This window comes from Saccoglossus kowalevskii, chromosome 15 (assembly GCF_978046115.1).
Source record: "Saccoglossus kowalevskii chromosome 15, keSacKowa6.1, whole genome shotgun sequence".
In the NCBI taxonomy this organism is placed as follows: Eukaryota; Metazoa; Hemichordata; class Enteropneusta; family Harrimaniidae; genus Saccoglossus; species Saccoglossus kowalevskii.
Genome location: NC_140655.1, coordinates 27,922,279 through 27,943,235, shown reverse-complemented (window position 1 = coordinate 27,943,235; position 20,957 = coordinate 27,922,279). Strand labels below are relative to the sequence as shown.

Below are 20,957 nucleotides of genomic sequence, written 5' to 3'. Positions count from 1 at the left end.
CCAAAGCAATTTCCGCCATGATTTTTTCACAATTTGACCTGAAACTATGTCCTCTAAGGTGAGGTAATTTAATAATAATAACTTTATTACACTACTAAAAACCTTTCGAGGGTTTTTGTATGGTAAGGAACATAAATACAAAGAAATACAAAAAACATACAATACTAAAGAGATAAAAATAAATTAATTACTTTCTGTGGTTTTAAAAATTGTGCTCTTTAAGTATTTTCCTGAAGCTATGTTATTCTCCATAATCTTTTTAAATATGGAATTCACATCCATTGTGTAAATATTTATTGAACACTCATCAAACAGTTTTTTTCTTTGTTCTATATAGCCAGTACAAAATATATGTTTTTCATCTCCTAATGCTTCAGTGTTACATTTTTTACAGTGTCTACTTTCTAATTCTATTTTGGGCTTTGTTCTTCTACCTAACTCTATCTCTAAGTTGTGGTCACTCAGACCGAATTTTTTAAGCATTTTCCTGAGGCTGAAATTTGAAATGTTTTGCAAATAATTTTCCATATTATAACTTACTTTGAATAATTTGTATGTTCTCAGTTTTGTTCCCCTAGTTTCATTGATATTTAATAATTGATTACCAAATGCAATAATATATAAGCACTTCTACTGGAGATACATTTCTAATAGAGCAGATACAGAATGTTACATACATATAGCTTATCACCTCTTATAACACCCTATTATCAAAACATATTGATCATGAGTGATTGATTAACTTCATGATAATAGTCAGTCATTTGCTATTATTGGCTAATTATAGTTTCTGTTCGGATATACATTTTGTAGTTCAAACAGAAACTTATAGTTTGACCTCCATGTGTTGGTGTCTGTACGTACGCTATACCAGTACTTAACGACGTAACATCTAGTTCTGATATAAACAAGGTAAAGCGCTTTTTAAGAATAACTGTATAAGTAAATCGTATCTGACGAAATCATGGCAGTTATCACGGCAGTTTACTTTGTTGCACCCGTGAAAGTATACTTGTTGCTTGGCGATATGCAAATTAATATGTTATTTAACGACTGATGTGCAAATCACGCGAGTCGAAACTCTGGATGTCGGAACTCGATGTATATTTGAAATACGTGCATATTCTTTGATGTCATTGTTAATGTTTTAAAATAATGTTGCCATGTCTCATGCAATGGCGGTGCATTATAATACTGTGGAATACTTTATTTTCGCTGGAATTAATTTTCGCTGAAAAAGCTTTTTGGGCGTTTTGCTTAGAATTTATTTTCACTGATTTTTGATGAGTTTATTGTGAAATATAGGAAAAAAAGTATATTCGCTGGATTTTATTTTCACGGAGTCATTCCTTCAGGGAAAATAGCGAAAATAAATTCCAAGCGAAAATAAAGTATTCTACAATATATTGTTTTTATTTTGGTAAGCCCTTGAATTGTGCAGGGTGTAAACAAACGTTAAGGTAATGCCATGGTGTTCTGTCATAATATTTGATAATTAATATATTGTTATTCTATTAGCTATTGTGTTGTATAAATATATACCAGACATATATTAATATGTGTAGGCACTGTAAATCCTAGTATGTGCGTTGTTCATAAGTTCATTATGCCGAGACATGCATTAACATACGATCAAAGATATAATAGACAGTTTATTTTTATAGTTTTGCACACAAAAACTGAAAATTTACTAAAATTTTGTCTGTTGACTCCAAAATTATGATTCATTCCAGAAATATTTAAGGATACAGGAAAAAAGTGCAGAACAATTTCCTGCTGGTGAGAGGGTTAAGTCCAAAATTTTGTTTATTCATTTTATCAGGAAGTATTTTTAGTAATTGCTCTTACATATATGCAGATAAATATTTGAAATAAATTTTCATTTAAATACAGTATATTCTACTTCTGCATTTGTCTGTCTGTACCTTCCCTCACAGCTGGCTATCAGGTGGCGTTGCTTTTTCATAAAAAATTTTAATTTTTAAAGAGAGTATCTTTGTCATCAATGATTTCAACTTTAAAATTCTTTGTCGTATTACTAATATGAGATATGTTTTCAAGAGTACTCTACACAATTGTGGCAGTTTTAAAAGCAAGTTAGGTTAGTTTTAAACCAGCTCAGAGCTAGTCTAATTTCTGTTCTTCTCCGGCTGTAGTACACTGTGAGATTTTTGAAACAATTACCTAGTTACTGTTAAAACACTGAGTATTAAACATACTAACCTTTCTCCCATACATTATTTGACTATAAGGTATATGTCAATGTGTATCTCAATAGTTAATTTTTTATCCATTCAATTCACGTCTTTTTGGATGAATTATCATTTAAACACAATATATTGTGTATTTTTGTGTATCGATATATTCTTGATTACGGAAATACTGTAAACTTTAATTTTCACTGCTATTTTCATTATATATCATCTAGTGATACCGCATGCAATGCATTAAGTTATATACAAGTATTTTATGGGTTTGTTATTTAACAGGTGGTTGCTATGGAAACATAATGGCAGATTTATTTTCACTCTACATTTATATCTTTTTTCTGAAAGACTAAATGTATTGTGTAAATGCGTGTTTGAATAAATTATAATATTAATGAATATGCAAATTATATAATTACCATATTAGGATCAAATAAAGATGCGCAGATTATCGGCATTTGTTTATTTTGATATAAAATTTGTTTCTTTAGTTTTAAAATTTGGAATAATGTTTCAACTAAATTTCATACATTTTGAAATGGAAAATACACTAGTGGAGACGAGAAAGGCCAACTCTTAAGTCTTTTTATTGGAATTGACCACTGGTCTATACATTGTGTGTCATTATTTGAAAATGTGCTCAAGACATTTATAATAAACCAAGTTCTTTTAATACTAAGAATTTTATGAGAAGATTTTTTTGGGGGGACCAATGAGTTAACACATGACAAATAGTACAGGTAGTACCACAGGGAGTTGGACAAACTTATGTATTTTAATAAATTATTAAATAATAAAATGTTATATATCTATTCTTCCCCTCCCCTTTTCCTGGTATCGATTTCAAATAATCACTGATCTCTGTTTATACCACTCTTTCCTTTATCACAATCTTTGTTACGCGCTAATGTTATATGCAAATTTTAACATCCGATGTAGACACGCACTATTTTACTATATTAGGGTGTGTCTACATCGCGCGTGAAAATTAAGTCATATATTTGACTTAATTTTTGCTCATACTCTTTTCTAGTTTTATGGCTTGCAGGTAATATCGTTAAGAAAAATATACTTTGAAATGTGACCTGCAACATTTGTACACGTACGTATACCTTACGGATGACCTGCCTGACCAGGTATGCTAGATTGCGCAATAGAGAGGGGGAATTCTACAATCTCTATATATAGCCCACATATACACAATGGCTTTGTTCGCCCACTCATGTGTACATTGCAAAGGTGAAAAATGTGGACCAGTTTTATTACTGACACTCGTGTTCACTGAGTCATAATGCAATTACGTTTGACTCCACTATAATTTTGTTTGTTCATTGTTCTGTGTTTTTTAATAATTAGACTTAATTAAAGATGTTATAAAGATTTTTAGAGAGAATTTAGAAAAAAGTTGCGTTTTTGTTCAAAGGGCGGTAAATTTCCATGCTTTAAAATAAAAACATTCATGAAAAGTATGCTAAAGCTTTTAAATTAAAGGACGGCAGTCGCCGCGCTGCTTGGTGTTTGATATAGTACTCATAGCGACGTATACAATGCGTGTAAAATACATTGTTTATTTACATGAAATTCCAACACGCGCTGCTGCGCGACGACCACCACGCTTTAATGTACATTACAAAGGGATATTGTATTCAGAAAAAAGGTGGGCCCATTTTTGTTATTAACACTTTACTTCCTAGTAAACAACTGATGACGTCATAATGTTTTTTTTAACTTTTTTTATGGAGCACAATGACAGGTTACTCGGAAGTTTCTCAGAAACATTTAATGCGTGGGCATGCAGTTAACAGTAGATCCTATTTTAGGTATTTTATTCAGTATTTCCTTCTTTATAATTCACTGTGTGTAGCTGTAATTGAGATTCAGATGCCTTTTTAATATCAAAGGTGTGTAACTATGAAGTACTGTGTGGATAGCACAATCGTCTATTAATGGCTAGCTGTACACGTAATGCTGGACATATAAATGCCAAATGTCGCTTATACTGTGTTACTATATGTATATTGGTAAGTTATAAAAACTAGTATTGTTTTCTGTATTGTAAAATACTTTATTTTAGCTGGAATTAATTTTTGCTGAAAAAACTTTTTGGGTGTTTTGTATGGAATTTATTTTCACTGATTTTTGACAAGTTGAATGTAAAATACAGGAAAAAAGGCATAATCGCTGCATTTTATTTTCATTGAATCATTCCCTCAGCGAAAATAAATTACAAGTGAAAATACAGTATTCTACAGTATATGCATTTTTGATGGGATATTCATTTTGTGCGTACTATTTTTTTATATTTTTTTTTTTTTTTTTAGAAGAATAAACTTGTCAATAATGGCATTGGACCTATCAAAACGCAAACCAATTCCTGCTCCTCGAACAAGAAAAGGAAATGTAGTTGTTGAATGCCCTGTAACTGCAGATGAGGAGACTACAAAGACACTGACCCTCAAATCAAAGTCCAAGCAACCACCTGTTGTTGCTAAGAAGCCGTCAGTTGGTAAACGAGTGACAGGGAGAGTCGTGATTCCTGATAGGCCAAGACCGGCTGTTCCATTAAAACCGATTAAAAAACCTGTGGTTATTGTGAAACCAACAGTCGGTATTCCTAGGAGGTATAATTCAAAAAAAAAACCAATATCACTGCCCGAAAAAAAGAAACCTGAAGTTCTCGTAAAGCATGAAAACAGCGAGGACAGCACAAATGCGAAAGTTGATGATGTTATTGCTAAGACTGTTCCAGTGGTACCTGTGAAAAGAGTGCCTCCAGTACTGCCTCCAAAACTGATCAAATCACAGCAGAAAGACCAAAACACTAAACTGACTGAACCAGAGAAATCCCCTAGACCTGGTAGTTCTAGCAGTGAGGCTGATTGGGAAGATGTAATTAAGGACCAGAAAAAAGCCCAATCAATTGGGTAAGATAATATATGTTCTGAAAGCTATTTTGTGCATGTTAATAAGCAGCTCATAATTTACATACCAGTATTATAGCTTTATTCATATCACTGACATTTTGTTTTCCCAGGACAAATGTAATAGCGCATGCAAGGAGACACAGCGAGAAACGAAAAGCAAAGTTAGCAGCAGGCAGATTGAAAGAGGTAGGTTTAGATATGTAAATGTTTCATTTGTAGGCTGGGTGGTTATCCATCCATACCTGGTTCACATCGCACTTTAATATCAAGAATTTGCATGATTAAGTGGGCATGGCATAACTGTATTTGCTCTATTACATGTACCGGTAGTAGCAAATGAGCTTATCCTAAATGACAAAATAAGCTTATTTTTAATAATCCAAATCAGTAAATTCAATTTTTTAGCTACTATGTATGCAAAACACCAAATAAGGCCAAAAAAAAAAAAACTTATGTTGCCCTCTAGTCGAAAAATTGAAAAAATTGGATCGGTCACCACTTACGAGGACTCAAACAACGGTCCGGGATCCTTAATTTTTAAAAGAAACACTTTTTTACTGCTTAAAATGGTGAGTTTTTAATATTTGGGCCTATTAAAAAAAGAAAAAAACTTGATATATCATATTTCTCGGTTTCGGTCGCTGAGGGCAACAAAACAATTTTTTGTTGGGTCTAATACTGATGTCTGTTAATCTGTTTGTTTGTTTGTATGCATGTAATGGTTACCATTTGTGTAAAATAATTAAAATCTAATAACAGCTTCTAATTAATATGTGCATATTAATTAGCTAATTTGCATACTAATTAAAGGTTTTCTTCCTATTTGTTCTGTATTATACTTGACTTGAAAATTTTTACCTGTTACAGTTGCTCAATTCAGACATTTTCAACTTTATCATATACCTTGTATTGTCCAGCTTTGAAACGCTATGGGAAGTGCGCCCTCACATAAGGACAATAATTTCCCATATCACGCCCGTCCCAGCGCAACCGGTTTCATCAATCAAAACAAAATGCATCATTTTAAATTATGTCATGTGTTAGAGGTCGCACCGGGATAGAATTGTAATTGCACCTATAAGGTATATGATAAAACTGTTATGGATTCGCCGACCTCGGGTCGCAAAAGCCATATCCAGTCCATAAAGATTTTTGTTATCATGATTTGTCATCCCAGATATGATATTTCCATTATAATGATGTAGATTTGACACAGCTGTGTTTCTTCTCAATACATTTAAAATTCTTAAATGCTAAATGTTCCCTTTTCTAAAAGTTTTCACAGAAAAAGAAACAGAACAAGTCTGCCAATGTCACACCAGTCAGTGAGGCTGATGATGACGTCCAGTACCAAAAAGTTGTTGAAGAACACAATATTAACACAAGAAAACAAACAAAAGCTAAGGACGGTGTCACTATTCATGTCAAAACTACTACAACTACCACCACTAGGAAAACTGTCCGTAGAAAAACGGAGATTAAAGCCAAAAAAGACGATGATATTTATGTTGATATGGAAACTGTCGAGGGGATTGACAGTGAGGATGATTATGAGAAAATCGCTGCTTTTCTAAATCAGACAAACACAGAAACAAAACCAATATCTATGCAGAAATTGACACTAGCAAGACAACAAAGGACCTATGTTAACATTGAACTACCTCCAAGACCTCCAAGACCTCCAAAACCAGAAAATAAACCAAAACTTTCAAACAACGATGAGTCTAATGATGGTTCCTCCAGGTATTCTACTGATTCTGACTGTAGTTACGTCGAACCAGATGCCATTGACGAACTTAATGCAAGCAAGCATACGACAGATACATTACAACCAAAGGAGGAGACATCTTTACATGTGCCTAAGAACCAGACATGTGTATACGAAGTGAACCCAGTATTTACAAGGCCTTCACCCCCTAAAATAGTACATTCTTTTGATCAACAACAAGAAATCGGCAATGATGATGTCTTTTTAAATATCATGGATAATAACATGTTATCACCGCAATGTCCTCCAAGAGGAAGCAGTCTCAGTTCTAGTTTGGGATGGACATCCGATTCATCAAGTGTCAACCAATTTCCTGGTCATGATGAAAGCCCTACAAACCAGAAAATAAGCCAGGTATGGAATGCTGTCCATTATATTATATATCAGTTTCAGTGTCACGAAAACCTGGGCGATGCTACAATAGTTATAGCGTGTTCACCTCGCATCTTGAAGGGAGTTCTGGATTCAATTCCCAGAGCTCATGACTGTATAATCAGTGGTATAAATGCGAGTACAGTTGGTCCTTCTTTCCAGTCATGCGTTATTGACCGTTTCATCACCAGTTCCCTCTTTTCATCACACTCAAGCACTTGCAATTAGAACCTTAGACAAAAAAAAACATCTAGAGAGACTTATTCAAAGTCTAGAAATTTCACCTGACACAAAAATATTGGGAAAAAAATCAGTGTAATCATTACACTGTGATTGGACCTTGTTTTAATATATGTTTTACTGGTAGCCAACTAACTTTATACCTTAATATAAAACTACCTTAATATGGTGAGATATTTTTTTTTTTCCCTTTTAATGTAATATTTTGTACAAAACCCACATAATTTATTCCAAATTTATTCATCATTACCCATAGCCAAGAAAAATAATGATGACCATTTTGTCAATTATAGAAACATTTACAAAAATATGTGACATATTATTGCACAAAAATGAGGGTTAATATTCATAGTGACTTTTGAGAATTTTAATCAAATGCCCTGAAATTATTGAATTGCAGAGATTACTATCAGTGAAACAGATAAGAGTATGTCCAAGAATATGTTAGCAATATCAAGTGGAAAATGTTATTTTATGGCTCCTAGAAAATAGTGAAATTGTACGTAGTAAAATTAGTGAAATTGGCGTCGTTGGGTAAGGGACAGGAATATCATGTGAATTTGTCAGTGGGGCTTAAATTCACTCGACTTGATTAATTTTTCTAACTATTAACTGTGGGGTTCGGTAGGACCACCACTTAATTTCAATCCTGCTAATTTATATCAGAAGCAATTGAACGGATTCCAGTTTTCAACTTTGGGGTTTGGTTATATCCATTAGTGTGTATTGTGTTTTTGGTTTACATTTTTGTATCTTTGTTTGATTCACCACAGACTCTACCGCAGCGAGGACGAAACCAGTCACGGTACCTTAATATAGGTTTGTTATTAAATATATTTGTTATGGTTCATGACAGTCACTCAATTTAGCGTAATTTATTGGGAGGGGAATTTTGTGTGCTTGTTCAATTATAATCATTGTTTTGAACCTGTGTTTCAAGATGCTATACATGTAGCTCACTGTTTTGCAAAAAAATAGTAATATTTTTAATAGATCAAATGTGACAGTTTGTAATGGTAAGCTGATATCACTATTGCTATTGTGTTAGCAAAATCATGATCGGTAGACCCAAGTTCAAATCCTACCTCAGGCTGAAGTGTCAACCCCTACCCTGGGTGAGTGTGCCACAGATTCAATGGGAAGGCCAATTCCACTGGCCGAGATTCATTCACTAATGAATGCGACTTTGTTGAAGGGGAAGAAAACACAGCCGTTTCATGGTATCCATGTCAATAAACTGTATTCTGACAACATTTTTTTTTAAATGTTGGTGGTTACATTAAAAAAATAATACAAAACCGTGTTATTTTGTTTTGTTTTTTTGTAGCTCCTATGTTCCAGGTATACCAAGATGACAAACGCCAAAAAGCTACAAGGAAACTACAAGTATCAACAATGAAAGCGGTGCCTGAAGACGATGACAGTGGCAGGCCTATTAAGAAATTTCAGAGGACAATGTGGAAAGAGTTGTCCGAAGTGCGTAAAAGTGGAGTTTTGCATGAAATGAACGCCAATGAAATCAAGCATCAGGAGGTATATAGATTCTCATTTGAATTTAGACATTATCGTTATCTAATTTAGACATTATAGTTATCTAATTTAGACATTATCATTATCTAATTTAGACATTATCGTTATCTAATTTAGACATTATCATTATCTAATTTAGATATTATCGTTATCTAATTTAGACATTATCGTTATCTAATTAAGACATTATCATTATCAAATTTAGACATTATCGTTAAAGTTACAGAGAGTTACATGAAGGCATAAATGTTTTTTTATAAAAAAAAAATGTATTAGTTTTATAAATTTCATTTGACTGTTGGAAACAACTCTAATCACAATGTGAATTCATTAAATCCATCAATAATAGAAGGAAACCCACAAAAAGCCATGGTGTTAGCTTACCAAATAGCATCTATACCCAATGAAAGCATATTTTTTGTATTTGAGTGAAATGAAAGGTTCTAACAGGGAAAATCTTTCATAAATTTCCATTAAGAGCATTGATGGCTTCTTGAAATTTGCCATATTTTTATTCTGTTCAGTTGACATTGTTCAGATGTCTTCAGTCATTGCAACAGAGGAGAATGTTTTTTGGGTTCTGTGCTGTTTAACTCTCTCATTTTCTTTTTTATGTATCAGCTTTGAGATAATTACATTTTTTTTACATATAACCACAAAAACGTGACCAAGTCTTACCTTAATATTGTTTCAGAAATAATTGCATGGGCAAGTCTAAATCACATAAAATGCAATATTAAAACTACAGGGAGTATAGTAGTTATTTCATTGAAATTGGTCAAGTGATGGGGGGGGGGGGGGGGGCATGTAAAAACATGACACACGATGCACACATTTGTGAGAAATAATCAGTGAGAGGACTTCAGAGAGTAGCTTTAATAGTCCTTTGATCTGGTTAAGTTTTTGATATATGTGTAGTGCCCTCTGGTAAGTTGTCACTAGACGAAACTAGATTCATATACCATGCAGCCATCTTTTTTTCAATTCCAAGTGATTTAATGTACAATGACGGTATGTACATATATGCTATGTTTTCAGTGTCCACTTTTCGGCGATGGCCTTTGCAAAATGTTTTATTAAAATAAAATTTTAAGAAAAAATACCTCTAATTACAGCTGTTGTCGCTTAACCTTTTCACCACCAGTTCCCATTTTTCATCACAAATTCACAAAATAGTCCCATTTATAGTCTGCACTTTCCTTCATATGACTGGTACAAAAATAGCCAAATTTTTTGAGTAAAAACTGAAAATTTACTCAAATTCATGGCTGTCAGCTCCAAAATCAAGATTTATTTCGAAAAATTTTGAAGAATATAAGAAAAAAGAAGAGAATAATTTGGGCAAGAAAGTCTGGTGATGAAAAGGTCCTTCTTACTGTTAGCAATTTATTTTTGAGAATTCTATACCATGGTTATATAATCTCAAAAACAGATTTCTCCATTGATTTCATCTCTTTTTTTTTTCAGTCCATGTTTGAGGTGATTTCTTCAGAAGCATCTTATCTACGCAGTCTGAACGTTTTTGTTGATCATTTTATGGGAAGTGTTCCAAATATGCAAGAGTTCCAGCGACGATTTATATTTTCAAACATTAAAGATATCCGAGATATCAGTGAAAAGTAAGTCACTTGATTTTTTTTGTTTGATCCTTCTATTCGCTAAGTAGGTATGTATCCATATATGTATGACTTAATTAGTGCCCATACTGGACTAAACTCCCACCCAACCCTCCAGTCTGATTAAAATCCAATGTAGGCATGAGGCTGCAATTTTTTTTTAATGTTTATTTTATGACCCTTTATATAGTATTTACTAGTGTTCATATTTTTGTTTATGTTCATTCTTTTGATTTCACTTTTCATTGATAAAAAATTGTGTTCCAGTCGTCTCTTAAAAAAAAATAAGAGCCTCATACCTACCTCAGATTTTAATCAGATTGCCTACATCCCACCCCACTACTGGGGGATTTCTATTTTTGGAGCCAATTTTGACTTAAATATCACCCATTCTTATGGAAATGCCTCAAATTTGACAATTTGACTCCTGGTTCTTGTACATTGTTTGAACATTTCAGAAAATTCTAATTCCAGCATTTCTTTTGAATATTGACAACCATAAAATTCACTATTTCTTGCCAATCATTGCACACATACAAGTTGTACCTGTACTTGATTACTCAAAATGCCACAATAGGCAGTGGGTCGTTCTTATTTTAGAACTATACACATTTAATACAACTTGTTTACAGGTTTTTGATGGAGTTGGAAGCTAGACAAGAAGAAAGCATAGTAATGTCTGATGTGTGTGATATCATTGAAAAATATGCGATAGAACTTCTGCATTGCTATGTGGTATACTGCAGTAATCACTCCCAGCAATTAAGAACTATTACAGAATTAAGGTAACCATGACATCAGTTTTTAAATAAATACTGACTCTCTGATCTACTATTTGTCACTAAAACAGCTACTTTGCAGTTAGGGGTTTGTCTCATAGAAAACATATATTGAAAAAAATGACATACCAGTAGTCACCATCAATAATTCATGGACATGTTTATATAGACCATTTTCCGTTCACTGCGAGAATCACGCGTTATGCGTGAAATCGAACGTAAAAACAGGACAAACAAAGGTCATAGCGTCGTAGTCGCGTCAAACATCGCGTGGGATTCGACAAACGCGAAAGTATTTCGGGGACATTTCCATGCTTAATAATGTGCTGTCCACATTTGATGATAGGCAATTTCGATTATAAAGTAAGGGTATTCGAAAGCAATATTCCTCTGTCGAAGATCGGCCGGTCAATGTAAGCTGCGAAATAAAGAAATTCTAGTTCAAAATCAAATCGTTCGATTTTTGCAGCAGACGTTCGACGCGTGTCTTTCATGCATCTCGCGAGATCTCGCAATTGTACGGAAAATCACCTATTCATAACGTCCCTGAAATTAGCTTAAAAGTGAAGGTTTAAAACAATGATGTTCCAGATAATCAGATCTTGCAAAAAATGCATCTGCATTATCGTCATACTAAGTTCGATCAAAACTAGTCCTTTCATTTCTGAAAACGGATTATGGACACATTCAAGTTTTAGGATTCAATGCAGTGGATGCCAGTGCGCAGATTGAGATGAGAATTAAGCTAAAGAAAAACAAAACAGCCACCAGGTGCCATCTTGAATTGAATCTTAAGAGAAATAAAAACATGCAATATTATTGACTGTCTATACCCAGTGTGTATTGTCATTATACTATGTTTGGTTGAAATAGGCCCATGTGGTCATCTCTGAGAACTGATTTGGAACACATTCAAATGTTGAGGCCTATTTTACACCAAAAATGACCACCGGTCATACATATTTTACTGCATCAAAAGTGATGTTTATATGTCTAATGGTCAGCCCTTTTGGACCATATATTTTGTAATTTCTTTACATTTGTAATGACTTTCTGATTCTAGGACCAAGGACTCAGATTTTTCTGATCTAATAACATCCTTGGAGAAAGATCCTGTCTGCGAAAATCAGACCTTCTCATCATTTCTAACACTGCCTATGCAGAGAATCACAAGACTGCCATTGCTTGTTCAGGTAAGACCTTTGCCCCTGTGATGTCACTTCCTGGCAACCAGATTGCATGCATTGTAAAATGTATGAGAAATCTGAGAAAGTAGATGAGAATTGTGACAAAGTAGGTAAAAAATCGGAAAAAGTAAATGAGAAATCGGAAAAAGTAGACGAGAAATCTGAGAAAGTATAGACGACAAATTTTTGAATGTAGATTAGGAAACCTGAGAAAGGAAATGCGAAATCTTAGAGCAGTAGAACAGACAGATAAAAAATTAGATAAAACATACAAATAAAATCCAGGCAAAAAAAACCTATAAGACAGGTAGTATAGTGCAATTTATACATAAACTTTGTAAATTATTACATGTATTTGTTTTTCAGAATATTTTTCACCGAACGAAGGAGGGCACCGAGTGTTATGACTCTGCCAAATCAGCATTCGTTGCTGCAACTAAAGTGGTGCGAGAATGTAATGAGGGTGCCAGAAAAATAGAGCGTATCTTTGAAATGGTGGCTATCGAAAAACAGCTGAAGATGCATAAGGTATGTTTACCTTGTAGATTATTGTCATGAAGGCCTTCACCCCCCCCCCCCCACACACACACACTTAATGGGGCACTTAATGCAAAACACATTATGGGGACGTGCCATCCTTTGGGGTCGTAATTTTTAGATGTTTTGCTTGAATTTTGGTCCAATATCAGTTTTGCCGGTCTCGGATGTTTTTTTTTTTTTTAATTTCCATGTATTTATCCGGGTTTTAGTACTTCTATTGAGTTTTTAGTGGTATATTTTCATGTAGCAGATCGTCGAAGTTTGCAACGATTGGCCATCATTCATCCCGGTAATGAGCCCACAATGCAATGTGTTTCAGTGCTACGAACATTGCGCATGTGTAGTGAAGTCATCAACAATTCAACCTATAACTGAATAAATTTTCTGACTGTCCCGGCCGCACACCCCTACCAAACTAAAAGGCTAAACATTTTGACTAGGTTTATTTGGTACAGAGGACCAGACATTGATTGTAGTAGTACGTTGTATATGGCGGCAAAATATTTCAATTTATTATCTTTATGTTCTTTCTTGCTTGCAGCAATTAGCATTGGTTTCAGCTTCCAGATGGCTTGTTAAGAAAGGAGAGCTGACTGAAATACGTTATGAAAAGAAATTCATTTCCAGTGTCAAACCCATACAAAAACCCATCTATTTATTTCTATTCACTGATCTACTGTTGATTGCAAGAAAAAAAGGGTAAGGTCTATGACATTTTTGTTATTTATTCATTCATTTATTAACTTAACTTATTCAATTATCACTTAAAGCGGTAAGGTTGTCACCTGCGCTTGAGAACCAAGCAATGATAACAACACATGCTAAAAAAGCGAAGGCTCATGGGTAGACGCTTGTTTGTAAACAATGACACGCTATGGCAATCTGACGCATGCGCATGTGACGACTCCCTCGCTTTAACTTAATGAACATGTCTAGGCATATATATGATACATATATTTCATTTATTTCTACGGTCTTCCTCTTCACGCCAGTTTTTTGTTCTCATCCCGTAGGAATGCTAACTTTGTTGTAGAAGACCATTGTTTGCGTAATATGTTACAGGCCCGCGTTGTTCAGACAGCTGAAGATTATCCCAAGCTGAAAAATGGTGTACCAATGAATTGCAATAACTTGATTCTCCTGGTGTTGTTAGAAAACTACAGAAAGAAAGAAAGAGAGATTCTTTTAAACTGTGCTGAACAGTAAGTAATGATTCATTAACAATATTTTTACTCACTGTGATCATTGTTATCAGAATTTAGACCATAAATTCATAACCTTTGTCAATTTACTCAACATTTCTCCATTTACTTGATCAACTTTTATCATTTATTCATGAATTTTGTCCATTTACTAATGACCTTTGTCCATTTACTAATGACCTTTGTCCATTTACTCACAACCTTCGACCATTCACTCACGACCTTTGACCATTTACTCACAACCTTTGATCATTTACTAATGACCTTTGTCCATTTACTAATGACCTTTGTCCATTTACTAACGAACTTTGACCATTTACTCACAACCTTTGACCATTTACTCACAACCTTTGACCATTTACTCACGACCTTTGACATTTACTCACGACCTTTGACCATTTACTCACGACCTTTGACCATTTATTCACGACCTTTGTCCATTTATTCACGGCCTTTGTCCATTTATTCACGACCTTTGTCTATTTACTCACGACCTTTGACCATTTACTCACGACCTTTGACCATTTACTCACGACCTTTGACCATTTACTCACGACCTTTGTCCATTTACTAATGACCTTTGTCCATTTACTCACAACCTTCGACCATTCACTCACGACCTTTGACCATTTACTCACAACCTTTGATCATTTACTAATGACCTTTGTCCATTTACTAATGACCTTTGTCCATTTACTAACGAACTTTGACCATTTACTCACAACCTTTGACCATTTACTCACAACCTTTGACCATTTACTCACGACCTTTGACATTTACTCACGACCTTTGACCATTTACTAATGACCTTTGTCCATTTAATAACGACCTTTGACCATTTACTCACTACCTTTAACCATTTACTTGACAGTTTACTCACACCCTTTGACTAATTACTCATGACCTTTGCCAATTCAAGATCTTTGACATTTAATCATGATCTTTGGTGAATCCATGACATCTGCTCCGCAGACTTCCAAAAAATGTCAGACATGACAATATCCTCTTTTATTGATTATTTCAAGAAATGAAAGCCATCGTTGGATGGATGTATTGTCTGATGAAGTTGGTGATGATGATGATTATGAAGAGGGAAGAGAATATGAAGAGTGGGGTGAGTTGGTTGTCAAATTTTGCATTCCTACTTTGTATTACCGTATTTCTATTTGCAGGGTTAACATTCGGCTAAGCACCCATCCAAAATGTGCCAAATTTGACTGTCTAGTCATAAAACCTGATCTTTGATAATTGTTTGACTGTTCTGAATATCGGTAATTAAATTTATGTAATACAGCTAAGATATTAACCACCATGAATATCAGGCAAATGCCTTGAATAAACTACACTTTGACAATAACCTGTTAACAACCATGAAATCCGTGAATATTCCATATACATTTTACCTTTCATAAGTTACCTATTAACGTGTCGTTTTTTTTACCTGAAATCAATTTCAACAGATCATACTTTGACATTGTTATTTCATTTCCACATTGCGTTGCCAGAATTCTTTCGAGTATTCTCGAACTATTGCATCGATACAACAGTGTATTCTGATTGGTTAAATAACTGACTTGACCTATCAGTTTAAAAGACAATGTTGCAGGTCAAAACATCATAGCGGAAATTGCTTCGCATCGAGAATTTGCAAATGATCAAAAACAGTTAACAAAGATAATGATGAATCTCTTGACTTCAACCATTTTCCAACAATCTCTAATAAATTCCGTATGGTATTTAAATAATATTGTAAATGAAATGTGTGTGTACTTTTTGTGGTCATTTCTATATCGTCATTGTGAAAGTGTGGAAATAAAAAGCAATGCAATTCATTTCACAATTGTAATTCCCCCTAATCTGACAAATGATGAACAAAAATGGCCAAGTGGGGTTGTTGACTAATTGCTCCCCCCAAAAAAACATTTTCTGAGCTGAGTACCTTTTTCGCTAACTCGGATGAGTACGGTATATGCAGAACACTTCCTACTTATAATTGTGGAAAATGATAAAAAAAATCAGTTGGCAACAAATTTTGAAATATTTCAACACTGAAGCTATCAGGTACTTGAGGTTGTGGTGTTTAATCACCAAATACAACATACTTTTCGTCGTAATATTTAAGACTTCACATTTTTAGATCTTCCAAATTCCTTTTCATGCATCTTCAACTCATACACTATATAATGTAGAAGCATTTATTTTTATTTGATTTTACTTATTTTAATAATTTTAGCATATTTAACATTTTTAAATTCATACATTTTTCAGTGAAAAAATTAATTTCATTGTTATTGAACATTCACCTATCAGTGAAATAGCAAATTTAAAACCCATTGATTAATTATTGAATTTACAGTATTTGTAGAATGGTCAGAAGTTGTATTGCGTTTTTTATTATATTATAGACTGCCCTCAAGTTCAGTGCTTCACGCCACACACTGCCTTGGAATCAGATGAGATCTCACTGGAAGTATCTGATGTCGTCAATGTATACAGAAAACTGCCAGATGGTAAGTAGTGGTATACAAAGTGTGAGCACTTGTTGTCAAACAACTGAAAATTATACACCTTCTTACTCCGTTTTATTTTGTTTAACATGATTTACAATAAATAAATAAATGTTTTTAACTAAATGGAAGACAAAAACAAATACATATAAATATTGTTACTGGAGCAATATTATTACAAACATCAGATTTAAACTTTATTGTTACACACTATGAAGTATACTCATGTATTCAGTTTCTCACAAACTCATTCATCGCATTACTCATTCATTCATGCATTGAGTTACACTCATTTATTGAGTTTCCGCTCACAAACATTTTTATTCTTCCTCATGTTTACACTCCCAATTTATCTTATTTCTCATCCAACTCGCTATACTTGCTCAGTACCCTTCTAATATCCACTCATCACTTTCTAGAGATAATTAATTATAATTATGTCCCTCACTCACTTATTCTGATTGTCACCTCATTAATTGAACATACTAACTTATTGATTAAGTGGACTCACGCTAATTCATTGAATGAATCATGCCCTCATTCATCCATTGGGTTCATTGAGCCACAATCTCGTCCTGTTTTCTCATAAACTCATCCATTGAGTGACTTACACTCATTCAATGAATCATACACTCATTTCTTGTTGATTTTTATTTTCACAATCTCATTTATCAAGTCCTGATCATGAATATGTCACTCACACTCTTTCAATGAGTGCTTCTGACAATTCTTCCTTTAATTCATACAAAAAAACAAACCTGCGTAGAAATCGGAAAAATAGGTCTTTTGATTACCGGGGACACATTTCAATGGACTTGATTACGGACAATGCATGACGTAAATTTCATCAGGAAATTCTGCAGTGTTCTCTCAGAATCGCGGATTTTATTTTTACAAGGTTCAACCATTTTTGTTGTCACGTGGTACTTATGTAAACAATGGCTGTCCAGTTTGCGCGAACTTGTCCCTCTATACTTATGCTTTTGAATCATATATGCTAAATTACGCTTCTGAATGAAACAACAGACAGAGAATGCTTTATTCAAAAACGTCATCAAACCCTTCTCGCTACCTTAATTGTTTCTAGCAAACTCATTCATTGAGTCGCACACTTTTATTGAGTTTCTCAATCACAAACTGTTTTTTAGTATTTGTGTTTACTCCCAATTTCTCTCCTTCAACTTACTATACACACTCAGTTCTCTAAATCTACTTTACACATGTATTATTTTCTAGAGATGATAATTAATCAAGTCACATGTGTTGTTTTTACCTACTAGGTTGGTATTACGGTGCACGGCTGCGTGACGGTGAAACTGGATGGTTTCCCTCTGACAATACAGAAGAAATATTAAACCAGCATGTCAGAGCCAAAAACTTGAAACAGCGATATAAGTTACTCTGTGCCTCTGAGCTATACATGCAGACAAAGTCACAATTAGAAAGTGATATAACTAATCAGCATTAAACCAAATTCAGAATATTATTATTTATTATATATATATATATAAGTGTCATAATTTTTACAACTAACATTTATTTAGAAGGTAAAAGTTATAGATATGCTGTACAAAATGTGTTCTGAATTACAACTATCACAATCAGAGGTTTTTATGACGTCATTGGTTTATGAAGTTAATGGTAACACTTGTCTCTATGGCAACTATGAGCTGATACAGCTTATGCACTGTACATATAATTTGTATCCATAGCCTGGAAAATTAGAATATTCAAATTACCAGTGTGCTATATTTATCAGCCAATTAACTTCATGGTCACCCATTGACCATAAACATTATTTCAATTAATTAAAGCGTGTCATTGTTTACAAACAAGCATCTACCCATGAGCCTTTGCATTTTTAGCATGTATTGTTATCGTCTCTTGGGACTCAATTCCCGCGCGTGTACAGGTGACGACCCTCTCGCTTTAAGAGAACAATTTACCCAGCATTACTAGACTGCTTTCATAGACGATACTCAGTGATGTACTAGGTACACATATTGCAGCAATGTTTGCTGTTACTGATCAGTAAAACCGTCTAAGGTTATTATTATAAAATATTTGAGGTATAGTCAACAGTTTTGACCAATCAAAAAACCTGTTCTTAAGTTGCATGGCAGTAATGATTGGGTTGATTTGTTAATAATTATTATTAAAAAAAATATTTTTGGAGCAGTTTTATGCAATCCATTATATAATCGCAGTGTGTATTTTTAGTTTGTTGATAAGTCAGAATTGTAGAGAAAAGCATGTATAAACAGATCATGGATTGAGCATTGTTAATTATATAGTGGTGTTTGATTCAATAGAGATTTTTAAATAAGCAATTCTATTGGGAAAATTGTACTTGTTTGGACAGGTTTCAGGTTTATATACACATATTTAAACAGTGTTTAACTTAAATTATAAAAATAATAATTATTTAAATGCAAACCTTATCCGCATATTATCTTCATTTTGATTATTATCTTTTGTTGTATAACCAGTGTGAAAATGGATTCCTTCATTAGGAAAAAGATTGTTTTGATTACTATAGACTATGAATATATTTTTAAAAAATGTTTTATTTTGATTGAATAATGATTTTTAGCCAAACAACATAAGATCTGTATTTTCGGTGAAAATCACAAAATTTTGTTAAAAGTTCTACAACATGATTTTTGTGGAATTTTATCTTCAAGAATGCCTTATACTGTAAAGAGGTCTATTATTCACTGGGTTTTAATGTTGCTGACTGAAAAATGTGCTAAATTTAAATCCAGTGGTTATGTAAAATTTATCATAGAACACATTATCTAAATGATAAAACCGTGAATTTAAAACCCACTGAATATGCCTGAAATGGGAAATCAGCAAAATTTAAACCCCGTGAAAATTACCGTAGTCATTTTACAGTAGTCTTCAAAATATGAAAATGTCTAGCAGCAAAACAGTTTACAGTATAGCTGTAAATTTACTTTAATTATAATTAATAATCTTTGACATGTTTTATTGCAATAACCTACCTCAGTAATTTTTTTACACGTTTTCTTTTTATTTTCATTTTTTGCTGTGTGTTTTCAATTTGTCTGTACTTCCCCTGGTTAAAGTCACAGTCCCTGTCATGTTATTGGTTGTATGTACGTCAACAATGTGCCTGAAATTATTATTCATTTACACTCAATTTTAAAATACGGTACAATAAATAAAGATCAATGTAAAAATATTGATCCAACTATTTTTTTATTAATATTACCATATTATTTATGGTATTATGCTTGTATCAAATAATTGGTGTTATGAAGTTCTTGTCTATGTGACATTCTTTCAAATCTATGGTTTCATCACTATGACAACATTTTGCAATTTATCCTGACTCAGAAATTCATTAACATCTCATGACAGCTGCAAAATTTGTTATAAACTTTTACTAAAAAAACAACAAGATGGCTTCCTTATTTACATGATATTCAGATTTGTCACTTTGTATATTGGTTATATACATTGAACTCTTACATAAATTATTCAGTGCATGTTTTACATATCAGTATATACTCAGGACATTTTTTTATAATTACTGGTAATCAGCATATTAGGCCAAGAAAAAAAAGAAATTTGACTCTATTCAATGAAATTTTAAAATTATGTTTTCAGACATTAAGTGCCAAAACGACATGCCGATGAATTGCAATAAATATTTATTCTCTATAAAACATGAAACAATGAAGTTTTTTTTTTTTTATCTTGTGTAGGCTTATATGATAATAATGTATTTATAATGTCATTTTTAAAACTTTTTTGTGATATTCAGTCTGCAATAAAATGTTAAAATGTATGTAGTTTTGATGTTTGATTTTCCCACGGGCACATACACTCGATTTTCCATTCACTGCGAGATCTTGCACAATGTGTGAAAAACAGGGTTCAAATATCTGCCTCAAAAATGTGAATGATTTGATTTTGACTTGGATTTTTTTTATAGTTCAAGTTTGAAATTCCTATCATTCCGAGAGAAATATGACATAGAGTAATCTCTGTTCATCAAAATTGGTCTTCATCAAATGTGTATAGTTGTGATGTTTTTGGAACTTCTTTATTGCATG

At 33.2% G+C, this 20,957-nt stretch overlaps 1 protein-coding gene across 2 annotated transcripts; it reads left to right on the top strand.

Annotated features, from left to right (window-relative positions):
• Nucleotides 1-3,916: 3,916 nt before the first annotated feature.
• LOC102806502 (uncharacterized) lies at nt 3,917-20,689 on the top strand. Of its 2 annotated transcripts, none has more exons than XM_006811510.3 (15): nt 3,917-4,027; nt 4,529-5,131; nt 5,242-5,317; nt 6,408-7,253; nt 8,285-8,330; nt 8,839-9,044; nt 10,509-10,660; nt 11,290-11,442; nt 12,500-12,629; nt 12,990-13,151; nt 13,705-13,862; nt 14,177-14,365; nt 15,391-15,479; nt 16,771-16,875; nt 18,153-20,689. In XM_006811510.3, exons 1-15 carry the CDS (start codon nt 3,954-3,956, stop codon nt 18,338-18,340), a joined length of 3,177 nt encoding a protein of 1,058 aa, XP_006811573.2. In that variant the 5' UTR covers nt 3,917-3,953; the 3' UTR covers nt 18,341-20,689. The 2 variants fall into 2 exon arrangements, with proteins under 2 accessions (XP_006811573.2, XP_085346791.1); XM_085490665.1 differs by having other exon boundaries at nt 18,109-18,247.
• Nucleotides 20,690-20,957: the final 268 nt, after the last annotated feature.